The sequence below is a fragment of the Silurus meridionalis genome, chromosome 21, assembly GCF_014805685.1.
Source record: "Silurus meridionalis isolate SWU-2019-XX chromosome 21, ASM1480568v1, whole genome shotgun sequence".
NCBI classification, from domain to species: Eukaryota; Metazoa; Chordata; class Actinopteri; order Siluriformes; family Siluridae; genus Silurus; species Silurus meridionalis.
In genome coordinates, this window is record NC_060904.1 from 12,490,010 (window position 1) to 12,513,603 (window position 23,594).

The 23,594-nt window shown below is 38.1% G+C and overlaps 2 protein-coding genes across 2 annotated transcripts in view; one reads left to right on the forward strand and one right to left on the reverse strand.

Annotated features, from left to right (window-relative positions):
- invs (inversin) overlaps positions 1–7,530 on the forward strand; it is a 45,035-nt gene extending 37,505 nt beyond the window's left edge. Inside the window, 3 exon segments of the mRNA XM_046877615.1 lie at positions 778–983; positions 2,268–2,375; positions 5,793–7,530. Of these exon segments, the coding sequence (XP_046733571.1) occupies positions 778–983; positions 2,268–2,375; positions 5,793–5,902 (424 nt within the window). The 3' untranslated portion in view covers positions 5,903–7,530.
- Positions 7,531–8,034: 504 nt separating this feature from the next.
- tex10 (testis expressed 10) overlaps positions 8,035–23,594 on the reverse strand; it is a 45,216-nt gene continuing 29,656 nt past the window's right edge. Inside the window, exons 11-16 of the mRNA XM_046877616.1 lie at positions 19,120–19,208; positions 17,092–17,225; positions 12,315–12,395; positions 12,066–12,235; positions 9,719–9,929; positions 8,035–8,259 (exon numbers count right to left, since the gene is read on the reverse strand). Coding sequence (XP_046733572.1) covers positions 8,149–8,259; positions 9,719–9,929; positions 12,066–12,235; positions 12,315–12,395; positions 17,092–17,225; positions 19,120–19,208 — 796 coding nt within the window. The 3' untranslated portion in view covers positions 8,035–8,148. The remainder of the gene's footprint in view (positions 8,260–9,718; positions 9,930–12,065; positions 12,236–12,314; positions 12,396–17,091; positions 17,226–19,119; positions 19,209–23,594) is intronic.

A 23,594-nucleotide genomic window follows, 5' to 3' on the forward strand; every position in this document is an offset into this window, starting at 1 on the left:
GTTTTATGAATTCAGTACATGACTGTTGACTTGACTGTTTTTGTTTTGCCGTTTCTTGCTGATCTGCTTAAACAGTCCAGCCCATCCTTAACAATTCACTCAGCTGAGGCAGGCTCTTTGTCAAATTTGAGGATTGGTCACAGATCAGCCAGTTAAAGATGTCTTTCTTACATTGAGCTTACACTCCAGAGAATGTCAGGAATGTTTCTCAGGAATGTTTCTCAGGTGCTTTTAAAACTAGATCATACAGGAACCCACTAATTTGAATGGAGGTCTGGTTTTCCAGGACTGCTGATGTTTTATTTGCTTTATTTTATTGACATAAAATTTGGATTCAACAATAGTCCGTTCCAGTGACTTTGTGCTGTCAGTCAGTCTGTGCGTCGACATGGCAAAACGCAATGCTTTTTTTTTCCAGCTGTGGCTTCTTTGGGAGCTATTTTCTTTATTCAAATGAGCAAAAAGAAATTAACAAAATATGCAGCCTGATTGTATCAGAAAGGTCAGTTGCTTGATATGAATTTCTTGTTTGTAGGATTATATAAAATCAATATCAGGCTCGCAGTCGTGCTGCTACACTGAATATCAGCACTGCTGCGATCAGGTGCAGCCGAATCGCAGCCTGATGTTCAGTATGCCAGCATTTGTGCGACATCAGTTAATTATAGCTCAATTGTATTTTTAGAACAATCTGAGGGTGTAAATTCCCTCGAAGTGGATTGTGCAGAGATTCAGGTTGTAGATTTATAAACTGACATTCCAAACCCTGTTGTCTAGGTTCTGTATTCGAAGACGCCTTAAAGAACTGCTGTGTGGGAATGTTGAATGGCCCACGCCTGCAGAAGCCACCGCTCTTCTGATTCAGTTTTTATGGGAGCGTCCACTCCACAACGATAACACGAGGCAGAAAACCGTATCCAGAGTACAGTCACCTCCTGCTAAAGGCCCGGCAAAGAAAAGCTCAGTGCTGCAAAGTATTTATGGTAAGTACAAAACATTAATGACACTTGTATTGGAAATATAATTGAATTGTGTTATTTTATAAATGTAGTGGTTCAAACTAAAAAAACAGTCTAGTCGAAGATAAGAGTCCAAATTCTACCCTCAATGGTAGAACAATATTACATCCTTCTCAACCATGAGGATTAATCTGAAGGCTACAAACGGCAAAGCATTCAGTGCAAATTCAGGGCTGAGTCCCAAAACACACTGTCCAGACTGAATAACATGCCTAAATAACACTACAGACATCCTGACATATTTATTTATAAAGCACTGAGGGGAAAACTTTACACTGTAGACAACAGATTTTACTCAGGGAATTATTTATTTTCCTCATTTGAACAATTCCATACAGTGAAATACAACACGGACAAAAGTTTGTGGTCACCAGACAACAAGATTCATATGAGCTTTTTGAACACCTCAGTCCCCATTTACTGTTTAATAACCTCCACTCTTCTGGTAAGATGTTCCAGATTTTGTAGTGTAGTTGTGGAGATTTGTCATTCAGACAGTCAGGTACTGGTGTGGGTGAGGTGAGGAGGCCTGGGATGCAGCATGATGAATGTAAAATGAGTATTTTCTTACAGTAAACTTATAAACATATTTCAACAAGCACCTTAGTAAATTTGAGAATTTCACATTGATTTGGTATAAATTACACTTGACTTTATTCTAACAGGGTGCTACACTTTTAGCTAAGAGTACTTTATATAAATAACCAGCCCTGCTTTCCTGCACTTTTATATAAATATTTTTAGGTTCCTGCTTCACCATTAATAGCAGCCCAGGTGTCATAATTTTAGGCGACATTCCTCCGTTTTAATAATCTCACACACGCTTTCATATCATGAGATAAGCTGCAGTTTCGACCTAGTGTAACGCAACCGACCTTCAAAGACATGAACAGGTGATGATGGCTGAGCAAGGTAGAAACACACACGCATATATTCACAAACACACACACACACACACACCTCCTTGACAGTTGTGGCGCTTTGAAAAGTTCAGCGCTGTCAGGTGGAATGTCGAGCTGTCTCCTTGTGCACACACACACACACACACACACACACACACACACACACCACCTTCTGCAGCTCAGCCTCTCAGTCAAATTGGACACACACACACTGCAGCCTGAGTATGAACCTTGTCCATTCAGCTCTGTACCGCGTCTCACCACACATATGACTGTAAGCGTATTAGGTTGGTGATAAAGTGATGTTTTTGAAAATATTAATTTGAAATATGAACTTTACATACAGGAGGAGCCCAGGCAAAAAGGGGGCGCTCACTGAGAGCTTTGTCCGCTCTCAACACACATAGCCAGAGCCAACTACTGCACGACCTGTCGCTTAAGCCCACCAAACAAAGTAAGTCAAATTAAATACTCAAAGTTTTTACAACTAAACTTTCCACCAATAAAAATCAGTTTCTGGTCTAACGGAAAAGTATTTTGACCAAAAAAGCTTGTAGTACATGATAGGAAAAAAAAGAGCTTATTATATTTCTGTCCAAAGTGTCCTGCATTGCTAAAACAAACCAATCAAATCCAATTCCATTTACTCTGAGGATTTTATAGATAGATTGATAATGAAGCCAGATACCTTTTGAGGTTTTGTTGTCAAAATCAGTAGTAACCAAATACCATGTTCTGACAATCAAGTAAACAATATATTACACTATTCATTTTTAATGATAGATTTTGTAACAAAGCAGCTTTACACAACTCCTAATGTAGATTTCGATCTACCATGAGCAAGCTGAGGGTCAAATCACTAATAGAAAAAACAGAGATGGGGTTATGCTTTAATATTGTTAGTTAAAGTCCTAAGTTTAGCTCTTCATGACAGTACTTTTGGGTACTTCTGTCTAAAGTATCCAGATACGGGAATATCATGTTTACCTGCCATCAGCATCTTCAAGCTTCTTTTATTCAGCTTCACACTTGTAACCTGAAATAAATTTCTTTTATTTATATGTTTACTGTTATTATTTCAGAGAGAATGGTCCATCTGATGTTCTGTTAAAAAATGAACTGTTTTGAAGAGATTTTTAAGCAGAAGCTTTTCCAAAAAAGTTGGGACACTGAAATATGTAAATGACAGAAATGCAATGATATGCAAATCTCATAAATCTCTATTCTCTTCACAATACAACAAAAAAGCATATTAAATGTTTAAAATGAGAATATATACCCCTATAAGATGCTTAAAAATAGCATGACTTTGTAGTAGAAGAGTCTGGGTGCTAAATTGGCCTGCCTGCATTCTAGATTTTGAAAGAGTATTTGAAAACATTTGGTGCATCATGAAACAAAAAACACAACAAAGAACACCTAGAACTGTAGAATACTGTATCAGACACAACGTAATTTCTTTACTCTGATATAAAAAAAAGTAAAAAAATAAAAAATAAATAATAATAATAATAATAATTTAAAATTTATATTTATTATATTTACAAAATAATGTACTGATGTGCCAAGTCTCTAATCTGCACCAAAATTTGCCATAATGCGCACATCTGGTAATTAACCCTCTGGGGTGGAGAAACACGCCGGCGCATTTTGTGCCATATTTTCCTCATAACGCCAAAACCAACTTAAACTTTGACTTTTTTTTCATACAGATAAAAGCAATAGATGATTCGAATCTGTAAAGGGCCCAATATTTTATGCTCTATGTTGTTTGGTTTCACTAATAGTAAACATACATTTGCATAAAGCCTCCATATTTGTCCATGCCCATGTTGATCAGAGCATTAAAAACTTCAAAAGTATTAAATAAATGTACATTTAGAACAGATAGAAATGTGCTATTAAGTTGTGATTAATCATGAGTTGACTCATGACAATCATGCAATTAATTGAGGTTAAATATTTGAATCGATTGACAGCCCTAATATTAATATGGTGTGACGTCCAGTTACCAGCGTGATACTTAAACAAGTAGTAGTAATGGCTACTTTTTACTTAAGTACATGGCAAAGCCCAAACTTTATAATTTAAAGTAATAAAGTTAAAGTAATCAGAACTTCAACTTTCACCAGACTATTTTAAAACATGAGCGTCTGTACTTCTAATTAAGTCAAAGTGTGTACTTTTACCACCTCTGGTCTTGGCCCACAGGCAGTCCTAGGACTTCATGGACACTTAGAACCAAAGGCACCAATCTGTACTTCTCTGCATTGCTGGGGTGGTACTAGCATGGATAAATAGTTTGTAGCTTTAGGAAAGTGGTTATTTACTTGAAGAATAGATTTAAAAGTACATGGGTTATTTTTATTCCAATAATGTACCTCACAGTATCTTTAAATATATAATGTATACTACACTGATGAGTTTTCAGGTGGAAAGAATAACATTGGCATCTGACAAGGCACTGGATATTTTAGGCAGGAGGTGAACAGTCTGTTCTTGAAGTTGATGTGTTGGAAGCAGGAAAATGCTCAAGTGTATGGCTAAGTGACAATGACCAAATTGTAATGGCTAGAATAGCAGAAATATCTCCAACACAGTAGGTCTTAAGGCATGTCTTTGGTGGTTTGTATCTACCAAAAGTGGTGCAAAGGACAACTGGTGAACCAGGGACAGGGTCATGGGTGCCCAAATCTCAGTGATGTACACGAGGAGAGAAGGTTAGTCTGTCCAGTCTAATCCCCCAGAGGTCATGTAGTCGGAAATTTATGAAAAAGTTAATGACTGAAAGGTGTCAGGCACAGTGCATTACAGCTTACTGTGTATGAGACTACACATTTGAACAGAGTGCCCATGCTGACCCCTTGTTCACCATCAAAAGCACCTACAATGGCCATGTGAGAAACAAAACTGGAGAAACCGACAACAGTGGCCTGGCCTGATGCATCCCAGTTTATTTTACACAACCAGGAAGGATGCAAAGATGCAAATTGGCAGAGGCTATGTGATGCTTTTCATGGCAACGGTATTTCCTAATGGCAGTAGCTTATTCGGCAGGATAATGTGATCTGCCACACTGCAAAAATCGTTGCAAAGGAATTGTTTGAGGAACATGACAAAGAGTTCAAGGTGGCCTCCAAATTCCCCAGATTCCCCAAATTCAATCATACATCTCTGGGATGTGCTGGACAAGCAATTTCAATCCATTGAGACTTCACTTCATGACTTACCGGACTTAGAGTGCTTCGTCTTGGTGCCAGATACCAAAATATATCTTTAGAGTACTTGTGGAGTCCAAGCCTCATTGAGTCAGAGCTGTTTTGGCAGCAAAAGGGGAACCTACACAATATGAGGCAGGAGACAATGTTAACACTGTATATTCATATTCTAGGTAAAAGGTTCTAAATATTAAAAAGGTACAAAGATGTACCCTTGATGGTAGCACCCATGGAACGGACATAGAAAAGTACAGATTGGTATCTTTAGTAGAGGTCGACCAATTCATCGGTTTTGCCGATTAATCGGCACCAATCGTTGATCGCTAGAACTATCAGCTATCTGCAAAAATGCATATCGATAGTTTTTCCGGTTCACCATCATTACAAGAGCGGCCTCTAGAGGCGAATCACTGACTGCATGTGCTGTTTGTTTTTACATGTGAGACTGTGCTGCACTAAGAGTGTACAGTGTGTGGAAAGTGCTACATTAGATTTATTATTTATCATTTATTAATGATATATTTATTAATTTTTTTTAATCTATTATCCATTTTAAAAACGCATCAATTGATTCATCGTTTATCAGCAAGTACGTGACAATATCAGAGTCTGAAGCATGTTCGTGCTGAAATGTCAGTGTTTTGTTTCCTCAGTGAGTGGCATCGAATGCGTGCACTTACTGGACTCTATGAATCAAGCCAAGCAGTACTCGTATCACCTCCGTCCTCCGAGTGCCAGCAGCCAGAGCAGAACCAAAGACTGAGAGCACCTTGGCGAACATTCTTGTTCATCAGCAATGACCAAACTGTATTCACTACACATTTCCAATAATTCACAAACACACAGAAGACTGACAACACACTATCGAGGTCCGGGATTCTATGTCGTCACCAGTGAGGTACAGAAGGATGTCCTGACAACCACACAGGGAAAAGTCCTGAACCACGAGATGACCTTCTTTAGCTGGTTACGGACCTGTCATATGGATGACTTGGACCTGACATAACAAGGCCGCCAGCACAGGAGTGCTTGATAAGACATTTTTATCAAATACAATGGAATCTGTATCCATGTACAAGTGAAGGGATTTTTAAGCAAAACAAACACTGCAAATTGGTGTTTTGTCATAATTGTTTCTACTTTGAACATTTGAAGGATCCTGTATAGTCATGTGACTGATGAGTCCGGTGTTGGTTTATATTTTCTAAGGTCAGCGAAATATACCCACATTGTATTGTGTACTTGACTTTTATATAACGAGGGGTGACCGGAAAAAGCAGGGGTTGTTATGCTATTTAGCAGTGAGAGTATATTAAGGCAGAATATAAATGTGTGGTATACAGTACTGAGTATAGGCAGTAGTTTAGCAACTCAGCACAACTTCACAATGTGTACTTAGTTGTGCTGAGTTGCTAACTTCTGACTTTTTTGTATGCTAATTGAGTGAGGTCTCGTTTCAAATTGTCTGGCAGCTGATGCCCCCTGAATAAAAAGGACACCAACTGCAAATCAGTACTGTCTTTTTCTAACCGATCACCTTTATCGTAGAAACATTTTGAAAATGGGGTAGTCTCATGCAGAATGACTAAACAATTTGATGAGTCTCTGGATGGAAAATTGACCAAGCTGCCTCTCTAAGCAAGACCCTTAAAACTAATGCTAGGCATGATCCCGAGTCCCGTTTACTCCCATGATTTATCAGATCTGAACAGATTTTTGAGTGATGTTTTGGATGAATCATAGAACACCAATAAAAGAAATATCTTATGAGGAGGTATGGTGTTTGCCTCTGCAGTACCACTCTATAAAAATGTAGAAGCTCTAACAGGGGGCAGATCTGGCATGCTGTGTGGGCTCAACACCTTGTACGTTCTTATTTTTTCCTTTAATTTGTCCTCCTTGTATATGCATGTATTATATATCCTGTAGAATTGTACTATATGGATAAAACTTTGTGGACACCTGACCATTAGATTCATATATTCCACATTTAGTGCCTATTTTGCTGCTCTAATATCCTCACTACTACTGCTTTCACTTTCAATCCTTCTAAAGCATATCTTCATGAAGATGGCTTTGTGCACAGGGGCATCGTCATGCTGGAACAGGTTTGGTCTCCTAGTTCAAGTGACGGGAAAATTAATGCTACTGCATCCAAAGATACAATTGTGGGCCTTAAACGTTGTGGTAACAGTTTGGGGAAGAACCACATACTGCTGGAAAAGTCAGGTGTCTCAATACTTTTGTCCATACAGTGTATATAAACTGTAGATAAATTAGAAAGCATACATTCATTTTTGTATCAACTGCTCGTTCTTCTACAGCTGTTTTGTGCAATACATACGGCTTTGTAAAAAAAAATTTAATAATAAAAATTTTTTTTATACCGTTGCGATTTTGCCGGTGTCAACGCTGAAAGATGCCTCATGCTGCATGAAGTTTTGCTGCACAGCAGCTGCCAGTGTTTTAACTTTAGGCTTCCACCACAAAGCCCTCCGGGGCTTTAGGGTTAAGCTGAGAAATGCGTTAATTACAGGAGTAAATGAAAGGCCTGCAATGTCAGACTGCAGCCACAGGCGGAATTCCCCACTAACAGATGTGCTCAATTCCCCGAGTTATCAATTTCCAAATAGTTTTGATGTTTCCATTGGGTCGGGGAAAAAAAATTCAGTAGCCTTCTTGTAGCAATTACTGAATTTTCTTTTTCACCAAATCATCACAGACTTCGAAAACTTCTGATAATTAATGGAGAACTCATGGTTGTCGAGTGGTTGCTAAGCAGGCATCATTAGCACTTTTCTCGCGTGTCTCTATTGTATCCCGTATGTGTAAACATGGCTTTACTGTTGTGCTAATAAACAAAACAAAAAAAATTAAAAATAAAAGACTGATACGTTAATTATCCCAACATGTTTATTTTTCCTCGCAGTCTATTAAAAAAAAAAAAAAAACAACGTTTGTGAACATGGAAAGACGAAAGACGGTGATACGAGACGGGGGCTCGCGAGGTTAATAGATCTCCCTCATGGCGATGTTGGCACGGTGACTCGAAAGCGTCACGCTGTAGCAGTACAGCAGGTCTGTTAGCCACTGCTCTCGGGTCTCTCCACCGTGGTAACGCTGTCAAAACACACAAACACACAGAGCAGCGACTGAATTACATTCAGGTTTTTACTGGCTGAACCCTACAGTCTTTATTTCTCATGCACGTGCACAAGACGGAGCTACGATTTCAGCAACACGAAACAAAAGCGACACTGTGACGTTTAAACTCGATTTCAGTGTAACAGAGTAAACAATAAATACAAACAACAAGCACAAAGGATTCCTCCTGCTCAATCCTCAGTGTAACTAATTAAAGATACACTTATAGACAAGGGTTTGTGGACACCTGACCATAACATTAGCTTTTTGAACATCCCGTTCCGCATTCAGCCCAAATTTGCTGTTAGAATGACCTCCACTCTTCTGGAAAGATGTTCCACTCGATATTGGAATTTACTTGTGGAGATTCCTGCTCATTCAGCTACAAGGGTGTTGGTAAAGGCAGGTAGTGATGTAGGTGAGGTGAGGAGGCCTGGGGTGCAGTCAGTGTTCACATAAATCCCAAAGGTGTTCATTAGGGTTGAAATCAAAGCTCTATAGCAGGCCACTCAAGATCTTTCACTCCAATCTAAATCACATCTTGGAGCTCCCTTTGTGCACAACGGTATTGTAATGCTGGAACAGGTTTGGGTCTCCTAGTTCACAGTAATGCTACAGCATCCAAAGACATACTATACAATTGTGTGCCCTCAAACATTGTGGTAGTTATTTATGGAAAAACCATACATGGCTGGTTCAGGTGTCCCAAATACTTTTGTACATATAGTATATATATATATATATATATATATATATATATATATATATATATATACACACCGTATTTTCCGGACTATAAGCCGCTACTTTTTTCCCACGCTTTGAACAATGAAGCGGCTAATTTTCTAGATTTTTCCTGGGTGTATCCCGGTTTCACGAGCTTCATGCCGCCAAAAAACTGATCCCTGTAACATTAGACCAATGAAATTGCCGAACGGGTTCTGGTGAACCAATTAAATTCTTTATATTAAATCGAGTGCGCTCTTACTGAATCGAGCCGCACCACATCATAAATATGGATGAGGTTCCTCTGACGTTTGACCTGCCGCTCACTCGGACTGTCAACAGGAAAGGAGAATCATTCGTCACGCTGAAAACAACCAGGCATGAAAAAACACACTTCACCTGTGTTCTGAGCTGCACGGCATCGGGAGAAAAGCTTCACCGATGGTGATTTTTAACCGCACGGCGATGCCAAAAGATAAACTCTCGAGAGAAATAGTTGTGAAAGGAAGGAGGCAGACCGTGAACAATGACTTTCTTGGTAGGCTACTGTTTAGATACAAGCCGTGTAATAGACTATAGATTCAGATAAATTCAGTGGGTGTGGCTTATATTTAGGTGCACTAAATAGTCCGAAAATTACGGTATGTATATAACAAAAATTCTAGATTCTAGCAAAGGACACACTTGCAGTTCTGATCGTATGGTTTACCGTCAGGTCTTGGATGATGGTCTGCAGTAAGGCCGCATTGGCGGCTACGTGATTGCGTAGCTGCGTGTGTTGCAGGAGCAGAGAGAGGATCTGAGCCAGCAGGGGAAGCTCCTCTTCGCACAGGTCACACACACGGAGAGACTGCAGAACCAGTCGCAAAAGACGTGGCACTGTGCTTAGTGCAGCAAAACAGGCCTCCCATACTGCATCTCTGTGGAGCAGACAAGACGAGTAACAATCGAGTGATTTGTAACTGGAGCTGAAACGATTTCTTAAATAACTTGAGCAAAAAAAAATCATCAAAATAATTTGTCCCTATGCTTCGTTTAGTCCATTTAACTAATACACTGTTTCACCACGGACCATTGTTACTGACGCAAACTCTGGAGCGCTCTGGACAGGTAAAGCAGAATGAAAAAAATGGAGGAACGAGGAGAAAACATTGAGGACCGAGGAGAAGATTTATATGGAAGCCAAAAAAATTTGCCTAATGTAGATTCTTTTAAACCAATCAGGCAGCATCACCCCCTCTGTATTGCCAGAAAGCTTTACACGTTGAAGATGAAATGGGCCACAATCAATAGAATCTTGTGGTATTAACCTACGCCTCCGATCCCTGGAGAGAACTCTGTCTAACAATGAGCTCTGGAGGAGACGGAACCAGACAGATGAAGCAGTTTATGATTTTTTATTTATTGGTATATTTGTATTTTGATGTATTTTTGCCAATTAAATGCATTAAATGGGTTGCGTTTTCACAGATATTTTATATATTTTAGCAATAAAAATTTAAATTTTTCTAAAAAGGAAATAAGAGACCCGTCTTATTTTCTCTTGTATATTTAGCATTGCTCTTTAATTAAAAAAAAAAAAAAAAAAAAGTACTTCTCCGAGTACTCGATTATTCGATGGAATAATCGGTAGAATACTCTTCTAGACAAAGATTCTAGACTACTGGAGGTTCCAACTAGTGGTGTTTTTTGCAATATTAGAGATTCAGCTTGAGCAATACCATTCCTTAAGTACTTTTAGACCAGATATATTTTCCAGACTATTCATAAATAATAATTGTACTACAGAATACATACAAATCATACAGAATTAGCATTTTTATTACAAGCGCCTCATGTAGGGGATCTGGTTTGGAGTCATTTTCTCTTTGGCCGACTTCAGGTTGGTCTCACGATGCTGTGATTCAAATTTCTGATTTCCAGTATGGAGAGAATGAACATAATGGTCTATACGGCATGTGGTATGAACCAGATACAAAGGAAAGTGTAATTATTACATTTTTAAGACGTGGTGTTATGGGGATTTTATTTGGGGGGGCCAAGCAACATCATTCTATCGAATCTATCAATTGATGATAGGAACTCATCGAAGCTGCTCAATTCTGTGTACATTTCGATATGAGGAAATTGTGTCAAGTCTACGGTTGTGTCCAAAAGTTATTACCCCCTCCCCAGATTCTAATTCAATTCCACATTTCCAGATTCCGGAAGATGGCAAGGGGGGGTAATTATATTAAATAATTGACAGTTTAAATGTCAAAGATTACACGATGTAGAAGATCAGAATGAGTACAAGAAGCTCCAAAGCTTCCTAACAGTTAGAGGCAGTTTCACATTCACAGCATTTGGCAGATGCCCTTATCCAGAGTGACTTACATTTATCTTGTTTATACAACTGAGCAGCTATGGGGTTAGGGGCCTTGCTCAAGGGCCCAGGAGTGGCGGCTTGGTGCGGCTGGGATTTGAACTTATGACCTGTGGAACCAATGCCTTAACCACTAAGCTACCACCTCCCTGAACTCTTGTGTCCAATTCAGCTGAAAGTTTTGTACTTTTGTATTTTCTTCTCTAGTCTCAAACTTTGTATAATGCAGAACATTATTACCATATTATGAATTGTGGGCATTGTATATTGGTATTGGTGGCGTACACCTGTATTTGACATTATTATAAGGCTATGTTATCTATATATATACACCCATAGATGTGAAGCATCAGAGGCCTGCACTCTATAAACACCAGACAATTGAGCCCACTATTACGGGATGGACATTGTATAGGGGGTGTCCTTTCTTTTGGAAGCATGTCTGTTACGTTTGTTGTAGGCTAAAATTGGGAGAAGATTCTTCTCATTTTTCAAGTAGAGAAGTTAATGATATTGCTTTTAATTACTAAAATCTGGCACGACTCACAGTGATGTGAATTACCTGAGTATTTATGCATCGAAACTGGTGTCTTTCTTTCCAAAGATAAAAAATAAATAAATAAAAAATAAAAGATTGCCAAAATCCATTAACGTTAATGTATGATTTTGCCACATGCACACGAGTGCGTACCTCTTGCGGGCGCTTTGTTCGAGCTGCAGCAGCAGACTGAGCATGCTCAGACAACAGTCAGCCAAGAAGTGGAGAAGTGTGTCGTTGGGCAGGAGGTTGTGATCCAGCAAGCGTGGAATGCACCTCAACAGCGCGGCACATGTGCAGTCCGGCACGACTACCAACCCGCACTAGATATACGAATGAAGTCAGACGGTGAACAAGAGCCATAATGGATTTGAAAGCTTCATGCACACTTTTTCCACTCACCAGGTTCTTGATGATGCCATTTTGTAAGATTTCAAAACACTGCCCTCGAGAACCCAACGTCTCCAAACAGTGACATACTTCCTGTTGGCAGAAACAGTGGAAACATTTATGTACTTTAGATACAATGTGGGTTAGTATGCAGACATCCCATGATGCACAGGAAGATGCCATAGGAAGATCGTAAATTAAGGCAATTTCTTTGAATGGTGTATCCTGACAGATTCCATATCACATCACACAAAAACACATCACAGGGTTTGAAAACTAATGCACGTTATTACGGGTTTTTTCACAAAAATATTAATGAAAAAAAAAAAGTTACCTTCGAACTTACAGAGAGAAGGACAGGGGTCTGAATACTTTTGCAAGGCACTCTATATACACACCCACCCACCCACCAACACACACACACACACACACACACACACACACACACACACACACACACACACACACACACACACACACACACACACACACACAGTCAAAATTCTGAAAACATCTGGGTTTTCCCATTTTTGAGACATGCATGTTTTTTTTGTTTATATACAGCAAACTAGGTAAAAGGAGGAAAGTTCTTTAGACAGATGAGTCCAAATTGGACATTTCTGTCTCTAACAGAAGAACAGAAGAGATTCGCAGACTGCCTTACACCCACAGTCAAACATGGAGGTGGAAGCTGGATTTTGGATTGGGGTTGTTTTTGGAGCAGGGAACATTAGAGAACCAACATGACTACCATTCCATACTTCAACACCATGCAATTCCATCTGGACTGCGGCTAATTGGAACCGTACAACAAGACAATGACCTGAAGCATACACCAGAGTTCTGTAAATGTTTCTTTTTTTTTTAAGAGAGCAAAAATATGGTTATCTATCATAGAATATTCTGCCCAGTCGCTCTGTTGGTCGGGTTTGGTCGAACAGCGTCGGCAGTTTTTCAGCTGATTCTGCATGTCAGATCAGAGGCGGAGCTCGTCGGCGAGAAAGAGAACTCTGACTGGCTAATTGCTTAGTGAATGAGCACACGAGAAAAAAAAAAAAAAAAAAAACGGAACATGTTTGTTGGCATTCTTGCTCCTGTCTATGTATGTGTCAGTAAAAATACACTTTTTTATTGCAAGATTTGAAGCAAAATCTATTTCGATCTGAGTGCAAACGAAAACTTTAGAAAAGAAAGGCCTTTAATGAACAAGAGGAACAAGAGGAACAAGAGGATCTCTCACACACAAGAGGATATCTCACACACAAACACACACACAGGGTTACTTAGTCACTGATAGCCTTTAGCAACAATAGATGTGGATGCTGGAAAGATTAGAGACGGCTCGTCATTTCAACTAAGATCAAACTGAGAACAAACAATAAATAAGTGTGTGAGTGCAAGAACCTCTGTGTGTGTGTGTGTGTGTGTGTGTGTGTGTGTATATTCCGAGCTGAAATCAAATAGTACTAATAGAATTAGAGTGGATTGGATTAAACAGATGAAGGCAGATGGGAATGTCATTCAGAGCAGGTTATTATCTGACATTAATCAAACTAACCATGTTAACACACATTACACACAGTTTAGATTGGATACACCTGATTGGCAATAAAGCAGTAAAAATTTAGCAGTTGTGTACACACACACACAGACGTCTGTGTGTGTGTGTGTGTGTGTGTGTGTATATATATATATATAAAAATGATAAAAATAAAAATGTGTAAAAATGTGTGATTAAGTTGCTATACACACACACTATATATATATATATATATATATATATATATATATATATATATATATATATATATATATATATATATATATAGTGTGTGTGTGTATAGCAACTTAATCACACATTTTTATCTGTCCTTTAAATAATACTAATTAATTTTAATTAATTTTCAAGTTTTTAATGCTCTAATCACAAATATGGATGCTTTATGCAAATGTATGTTTATTAATAATGAAACCAAACTCAACATGGAGCATGAACATATACAATTTTCAGCTGCTTCCAATGATTATAATCAGGACAAGAAATCAAAAAGAAAGAACCCCCCCCCCAAAAAAAGGCAACCTTTTATTTTTATTTATTTTTTTATCTTTGGAAAGAAAGACACCAGTTTCGATGCATAAATACTCAGGTAATTCACATCACTGTGAGTCGTGCCAGATTTTATATATATATACACACACACGTATTGTGGCAGCGGGCATGTGGACGAGCTCCGGTTTCTGAGTAGGGGTTGGAGCCGGATGAAACGAGTGGAAAGAAGCACATCTGTATCTGATGAGACTAATCAGTAAGGCTGCAACAACTAATCGATAAAATCGTTAATAAAATTCGTTGTCAACTAATGCCATTATCGATTAGTTGGGCTTCTAAAGTTACGGATTTGCGTGATGGCAAGATAACAGGCACTTGGAAAAATGGCAGATAGTACAGGGTCAAGTGTGCGTCCCAAGTCATCCAAGGCATGGTTGCATTTTATAATAAACGCAACTAAAACATAAAGAAAACTGTACCTGGAAGTGATGCAAAGCAGAGCTTATGTGGCATGGAAATACCACAGTGATGCACGAGCACATGAAAAGAAAACACACTGGTGTGACGGATGAAGGCGAAACATCAGCACGGAGAGCAGAAACTGTATATTTCTCACCATGTGAAAATGGTACAGTTTAACGAAGTGCTGTTGTGTAAACTGTTTGTTTGCTAACTTCGGGACAGTGGCACTGGATCTGTTCTGGTGACATAGTGATGGATTCAATTAAACCGGTGCAAACAAACAATAAATCTAAAAGCAGCAAACAACAGCAGCAGTAAACGATTCGATTTTTAGTTGTGGTTTTCAGCGAATGCCTTTTTTGTTTTTTTTTGTTTTTTTTAATTAAGTGTGATCGCTCACTGCGTTTCTCCGTTACATTCTCTTTTCTTAGCATTTGTCTGCTACAACATTAATTTATCCGTTTTAAAACGTGATTTACTGCGACTTTACTAAAAGCTTGTTTTCAAAGTTTGTATATTTAATTTATGCATGTATCATTTAATAATTATTCCAAATGAAATTGATTCAATAGTCTAGATGCTTATATCTACAAAAATAAACAAAATATTTGTGTATATATTTTTTTCCAAAACAATTGTCAACTGGCTATTTACAAAAAACAATACAAATGTTGATTTATACAAATTGCTTTACCATTGCATACTTAAATGCTGTTTTTTTTTTTTTTTTTTTTAATTTTTAAACAGAAACAACCAAGCATGAGTGAATTCGTACAAAGGAGATCCCCTATGCACTGCTCAACATGCAGCTACTAAAGGCTTGAAAATGTCTAAATTAAAGATAATTAAACTAAAGATAATTATACTTTTAATGCTTTTGCATTTTTTTTAGTACAAATGAAACACCATTAATTTAAGTTTTATATAGTTATATTAAGCAAAACATCCAAATCTAAAAACTAAATATAATTTTTTAAATACGAATAATTGGGGGGGGGGTGTTTCCTGATTAATCGATTATCAAAATAATCATTAGTTGCAGCCCTACGTAATCAGTGCACTGTTTGTGCCCGGAAATGCCACAAGAGGTGCGTACAGCCCGCATGAAAATGTCGAAATTTGTTACAATTTTGTCGTATCGCTATAGTCATCGTAAGATCGAAAAATGTAATGTACACTACAAACACGGACCAAGACTATTGTGCTATATTTGTACACGATATTAATATTGTCATATAGCTCAGCGTTACTTCAATGAACTTTATAAGAAGAGCTATCTACTTAATAAACTAGGAAATATAAAGCATGAAGATACTCAGTTCGTAACATGGTCTTACAGGTTTTTTCGGGAAAATCTCTTGATGAGGGGGGAAAAAAATATAATACAAAAATGACACAAAAAGTCAGAATAGAATTATGTGTTGATCTACTAGTTTAAGTTTGGCCAAAATGTTTTACTGCACACCGTATTAGGCTATTAAAAAAATTTTTTTATTTATTAAGTCTGACATCGACATTAAAAGTGTAATTTGTGTGTGTAGGACAGCTCTTTCCCTTATTACGCCTTATTATTACCCGTCAGCCACACCTGTTGGCATCACCTCTCATTACAGTATCCGTGGTGATGCGAGCCGTTACAGCCGTGCACCGAATTCCTTGATTGACTCGGATGTCGTGATTAAAGCTTGTCCGAAATTGTACTGAGGAATTGTGTGAGAGATTGTGTGTGCGTGTGGGTTTGAGTGAGTGAGAGATGTAGAAAGTGCTGTTAGCTGTTAGGGAGGAGAGAGAACTGAGCCTGAGGGCATGCTTTTTGTCAGGTTTTAATTTCCGTGTAAAATGTCAGCCGCTGATGGTGTCCGCTGGCTGGCATTAGCATTTCGTTTTAGCCAGCGGCGCTCTGATAACCAGCCCTTATTGAAATATGGAGCCGGTGCGCTGTGATAAACCTCCCCCTCCACACACAGACACACACACACACACACACACACCTCTCCAGGGACAACTACACAGCTCACGTGTGTGTGGAATATGAACTGTGGATGGTCCCTTTATTTGATAGCGGCTAAAATAAGGGGTTGATTGACAAGCCTTGAAAGGAGGAGGTGCCTTGTATAGACTTAGGGGTCAGGAAGTAAAGTGTGTGTGTGTGTGTGAGTGTGAGTGGGTGTGAGTGTGAGTGTCTGTCAGTCATCATGGCCGTTCAGGCATGCTGAGTTGGCACCGATTAGAAACAACTGAGCTTTCGCTACAGAAAACGAGAGAAAGAAATCTCACCTCGACTACGTCCCAGTGGTGCATGAACTGCTCGAGTGGAGTGGTGAACACGCTGAGGGGTGAGAGGGCTGACGAGGGGAGCAGTGCCTCATCGTCTGCCTGTTGTAGGGTCCTCAGCCTCTCAGATGAGAAACCTTAGAAGTAGAAAAAAAGTGACACTGCTTGACAACCACTTTCAAATATAGTACGTGTGGCTTTTGGGGAAGTCCCGGCATTGAGAGGCTCTAAAAATGTACTTTCAAAAATGGGGAGGGAAAATTAAGTGGTCAAATTTACAAAATAGCCAAGACTAGTATAACCAGACTGGTTCAAGCTTACAAGATGGTTTCGCTAATTCTGACGACTACCCTCTACACCCGTGGTGAGCAGGAAAGCATTTCGAAGTGCACATACGATTGTGGAATGAAAAAATTTTGTCTGTTGAATCTCAATTTCAGCTGCGACATGACAGAAATTCTTAATCGACAGAATGAATTCATGAAGCCAACCTGCCTTGTGTCAAATGTTCACCCCAGCGGTGGTGATTAGTGGTCCACCAATTAATTGGCACCGATATTTGATTGCTGGAACTATCGGCAAAAATCCATTCCAATATCAATTTCATACCAATCCATATAGTTTTTCCGGCTTACGGTCTGCTGCCATTACGAGAGTGGCCTCTAGAGGCAAATCACCGACACCACGTGCTGTTTGTTTTTACATGGGTGACTGCGCGCTGCACGAAGTGCGCCTAGTGTCATGAAGAGCACGATATTATATTTATTATTTATATTTTTTATAATAATTAAATGGATCACAATGGATCGTGAACTAAAAAGAGCTCAAGATCTGATCTCAATTTGTGCGACCTGACAGAATTTCATTATCAACCACATGAATTCATGAAGCCAACCTGCCTTGTGTCAACAGTTTACCCTGGTGTTGGTGGTGTAACAGTGTGCTAAATGTGTTCCACTTAAAATCTGGGCCCGATAATGCCACTCCAAAGAATTTTTCCAAAAATCGACTGCTTATCATGTGTGTTCTTTTAATGGCCACAATTTTCCAAATCCAAAGACATTATACTAAACACCAAAATACTATACAATGGCATTCAAGATTAAACTGTATTAGTGTCATCAGTGTCTAATGTTTTGTCTGTGAAGTTTTGTGGTTGGGTTTTCTAGCATCCATCTTTGATCCTTGGAATCTGGTAGACTTTCTAAGGACTCTTGTTGCTTCTCCATTCCTTCATCAGAATCAGTGCATGTTTCTCTTTGTTAGACTTGAAGACCGCTCCATGAAACAGCAGGTTTCTGATCCGCAATAAAGAATCCTGCTGAAGATACTTCTGGCCTGCTCCACAAATTCCCAACATTACCCATCTCATAATATCTGTTTTCAAACAAGTGGTCTCAAACTGGTTCTTTAAACATGACCGTGACACAGAGTGCACCTCAGGGGGCCTCCCTAGTCACCAGATCTGAATCCATTAATGTACATCTGAGATGTGTTATAAGAGGAGGACATCAATGTGATGCAATCATGTCAACATGGAACAGAATCTCAAAGGAATTTTTGTAACACCTTGAGGAAAATATATATATATGCAATGGGGTACAGAGACTCAGATTAATGTAGGGAACAAAGCAGGTTCAGGGTGTCCCTCACTATTTTAATATTACTATGGTGGAAACACCAGCAACCACTAGGATGTTCTACATAGTTTGCACCATTTTTTAATGCAGGGACACTCTTCATGCTTTATGTAATTGTGTACAAGATTTCTGTACTCTCTTCGGTCACAATGTGTAGATGAGATATTTAAAAGAGTTTACAAATTTTACACAAGAGCTATATTTCTTGTGTATCAATTCATGTGTCCTTATTACTTTGAACATTACTAACCTCTCAGGGTCAATAAAGAAACTTTTTGTCACTCAGACATTACCCAAAAGGCTTGTTACAATTTATATGCGTGTGTGTGTGTGTGTGTGTGTGTGTGTGTGTGTGTGTGTGTGTGTGTGTGTGTGTGTGTGTGATGTATACCTGTCAGTGTTGAAAAAAGAAAACTGAAGTAATCCACGTCCCGCACTGGCACGTCCTGCGAACTGCTGGACCAGCCACTCAAAGGAGACCTGCACAAGACCACACACACACACGCGCACATTACTGTGCAGTGGTCCAACACTGATCCGCTCTCCCATTACAATGTCCCCCACTGTGCTTGTGTGTGCACTGAAAATGTCAGTCTAAAAATACCAGACACCTGAGATCCCCCATTTCCTCTAAGAACACATTAAAAAAGTGGGCAGTGTTAATATATTAACGTTCACACATGGCTGCGCCGAACACAATCGGATGCACACAATCCCTATCCTTGCTTTACCTCTGCTGCACATGAGCGGCCTGGCCAGATTCCCCCCGTGAACATTCTCTAACTAGAGGCGACAAATCAGGCCAAATTAGTGCTCAAGTGACCAAATGCATTTTCTTATTATCCAACAGTGAGAATCCATAAGGAAGGACTGTTTAAATTATTATAATTACTTTATATATATATATATATATATATATATATATATATATATATATATATATATATATATATATATATATATATATATATATATAAATAATAAACATTAAGTTTGAATTTCTCAGAATGGCATCTCAATTAGTCGGAAAGTGAGACCTTTCCAATTAGCGTATTGGACAATGATGCCAGAATTCTGTCTGCTTCCCTAAAATCATGCCCTGATGGATTTAAATATTTGGGAATTAATATTAGTTGATAAAGCATATCAGGAAAACTATTGAACCAAAATAAATACATGGACTTTGCCTCTGTCAATAATTGGCAGAATCAATACAGTCGAAATGAATATATTGGCTAAATTCATTTACTCATTTCACTGTATTCCTTTTAAAATTCCTAAGTATTATTTTAAGGACCCCAATAAAGCTATATCTGCATTTAGCTGGCATAGGAAAACCCCAAGAGTCCCCAATCTAGTCGCACTTCAAGCCCCATACTCTAAAGGTGGGCTGAATCTTCCAGATTTCAGATGTTACTACCTTGCTTCTCAATTCACTGTGGATTTCAATTCAGTTCAATTCGAACTTTATTTATTTAGCACCTAACAACCACCAGGTAGAACCGAGGTGCTGAACAAAGTGCAAAAGGCAATGTGCAAAATAGTAACAAAATAAGAGTTAACATGAAAGTAATCAAATATAGCAATATCATAAAAGAAAAAAGTAGTAAGAACTAAAACAGAAGAAAAAATTAAATAAGCATTAAAACACAACAATCATTAAGAAGCAGAAAACTAAGTACACCGGCTACTACAGAACAAAGGCTTTGGTGAATAAGTGGTTCTTTAGTTTAGCTTTAAAGTAGGAGCTGCCACTGAGAAGGCGCGGTCACCCCACGGTTTATATGTTGTTCTAGGCACTTTCGAGCAAGACATGACACCATTGTTTTAGATACCTTTGCTGCATGGCAGGAATCACATACTCTTCTAGACTTAAACACATTGTGAACACATCTCTTGACAATAATCATAAAATCCCAAATTCTATTGCTGACAGAATTTTACAAAGTTGGATTAAAAAAAAGGAAATAAAGCAGTCAGTGGCCGCTATGTAAATGGTATATTTGCTAGCTTCCCTCAACTGTCTGAACTAAGTACTAACAAATAAGAAATTGGATCAAAAGTCATTTATTTGGACCATTCCCAAACATATCTAAGAAATCAATCCCCTGTTGAAAATCGATTGACTGATATGAGACATACTTCTGCAAAAGCCCCAACATCTTCCATATGTAGTATTCTTATTAATATTCTCCCAGCCTACCAAAAAGCTCTAATGAAACAAAAATGGGAATCAGATTTGGAATGTTCTTATGATAGAGCCTGGGGTACGCTCCGAGAAAAGTCACAAACTGTACTGCATCTACTAGTCACGGACAAATCTAATTAAACATTTTACACTGAACATATTATACCCCCTATAGATTTAACAAACTTCATTTTGAGAATTCATCCATGTCTCAAAGATGTAAAACACGAACTGGGACAATCTGTCCAATCCAGTTTTTTGGAAGTACGGAACAGCAATAATCTTTAAAATAACAAATAAGCATATTGACTTTGATCCTAAAGTTTGACTTTGATTTCCCCCCTCCTTCTGTTTTTGCCTATGGACTCTATTAGTAACATTTACTTACATTTATCTATGTATTTTTTTTTTTTTACCTTTGGTTAAAATGTATTTGTATTTTTTTTTTATAGGATATCACAAATATACTGTGCGATAGGGCGTTTTTGTTTTTTTATAAGGGGGAAAAAATTAATGTTTTTGATACACTAATGTGTTTGTATATTTTACAACTCTAATAAACATATTTACAAAAAAATTATATATTATATATTTATACACACAGTACAGACCAAAAGTTTGGACACACCTTCTCATTCAAAGAGTTTTCTTTATTTTCATGACTATGAAAATTGTAGAGTCACACTGAAGGCATCAAGGGCTATTTGACCAAGAAGGAGAGTGATGGGGTGCTGCGCCAGATGACCTGGCCTCCACAGTCACCGGACCTGAACCCAATCGAGATGGTTTAGGGGTGAGCTGGACCGCAGAGTGAAGGCAAAAGGGCCAACAAGTGCCAAGCATCTCTCGGGGAACTCCTTCAAGACTGTTGGAAGACCATTTCAGGTGACTACCTCTTGAAGCTCATCAAGAGAATGCCAAGAGTGTGCAAAGCAGTAATCAAAGCAAAAGGTGGCTACTTTGAAGAACCTAGAATATGACATTTTTCAGTTGTTTCACACTTTTTTGTTATGTATATAATTCCATATATAATTCCACATGTGTTAATTCATACATGCCTTCAGTGTGAATCTACAATTTTCATAGTCATGAAAATAAAGAAAACTCTTTGAATGAGAAGGTGTGTCCAAACTTTTGGTCTGTACTGTATATATATATATATATATATATATATATATATATATATATATATATATATATATATATATAAATAAAAGCATATATGGTATTTATAGGCAAAAAAAAGATTTGTTCGAAATTACTATTATCATTACTATTTGTATTTTTATATTCATCATTCAATGGAAACCACCACACTATTGACTTCTTATAGCTATTAACCAGTTTTATGGAGATTAACTTAAATCCAAACCTCAATAGTGCACGCAATAAATAAATAAACAAAAATAATGCCAACAAATCATATCCACTTGGATATTATGTGGTCTGTTGATGAAAAGTTGGCTCTGAAAAACAGCTAGAAAATATCCAAATAATGAGCCAAATATTTATATAGCACACATTACGTTCTTAAACTGAAGCTAAAGGGGTTGTGAAATGTATTTCAAGGTTAAACAGGTCCCTGGCGGTTCGAGTAGTTCTGAAAACCCTTTTTATAAAATCCCTAGACTGCACATTCATCATTCACTGCTGCACCACTGTCTTTTGCAGTCGCTGTTTTACTGATAACTAAAACTTTAAATAAACTGACGAAGTGCAGCATTTAAAAATGTATTGAACTTTTTCAGAAATGACAAAAAAAACGAAGATATGCTGAATATTTAAAACAACTCAAACACACTTAAAACTGAATAGAGTTTCAGAGTCAAGCTTCTTTATGAAAAAAAAAGATGAGCAACAGCTGCTAATGTTTGTGTGTGTGTGTGTGTGTGTGTGTGTGTTAAATTAAAACATTTTATTTGTCACACATATTCATACAGAGTATGACATGTAGTGGAACATGTATGTGGGTGTGTGTGTTTGTCCATTTATGAACAATATACTCACTGTCTCTGCATTGGGCGATGTACAGAAGTGAGCCAAATATGATTTCCATTTGCATGTGGAGTGCTTTCTTGTGATGTGTTTAAATATCTGGTCAACCATCATTCTCAGGGTGCACACTTACACACACTCTGTCCCTCGCACACTTTATTTGTGCCGTAAAATGAAACCGTTAGCACACTAATGAAATTCATTTATTTGTTATGTTTGTACTACATGAAAAAAAAAAATATTTGATGTATATATACATATGGACAAAAAGAAAATAGGAAAGCTGGACTTTTCCAGTCATACTTTGTTCTCCCCCCAAAATGTTACCATACAAGCTGGAGGCACAAAACTGCTTTAAAATAAACAAAACAAAAAAAATTAGTTTTTTAATGTGTTAAATTTTCCCTTCACTTGAACTCAGAAACCCAAACCTGTTCCTGAACACAAATCCAGCTCTATGAAGATACGGTTTACTAAAGCTACAGTATAAGAGAATTCTTGAGTGGCCTGAGTTCTGACCCCAACCCTATTGAAAACTATTGGGATGAATTGAAATGTTGACTGCCTCCAGTCCTCCTCAGGAACCTCACATTAATAAATGAGCACAAATCCCCGGATCTAGTGGGTTGCCTTCCAAAAGGCGCAAAGGTTATTATAACGGCAAATGGGGACTAAATGTGGAC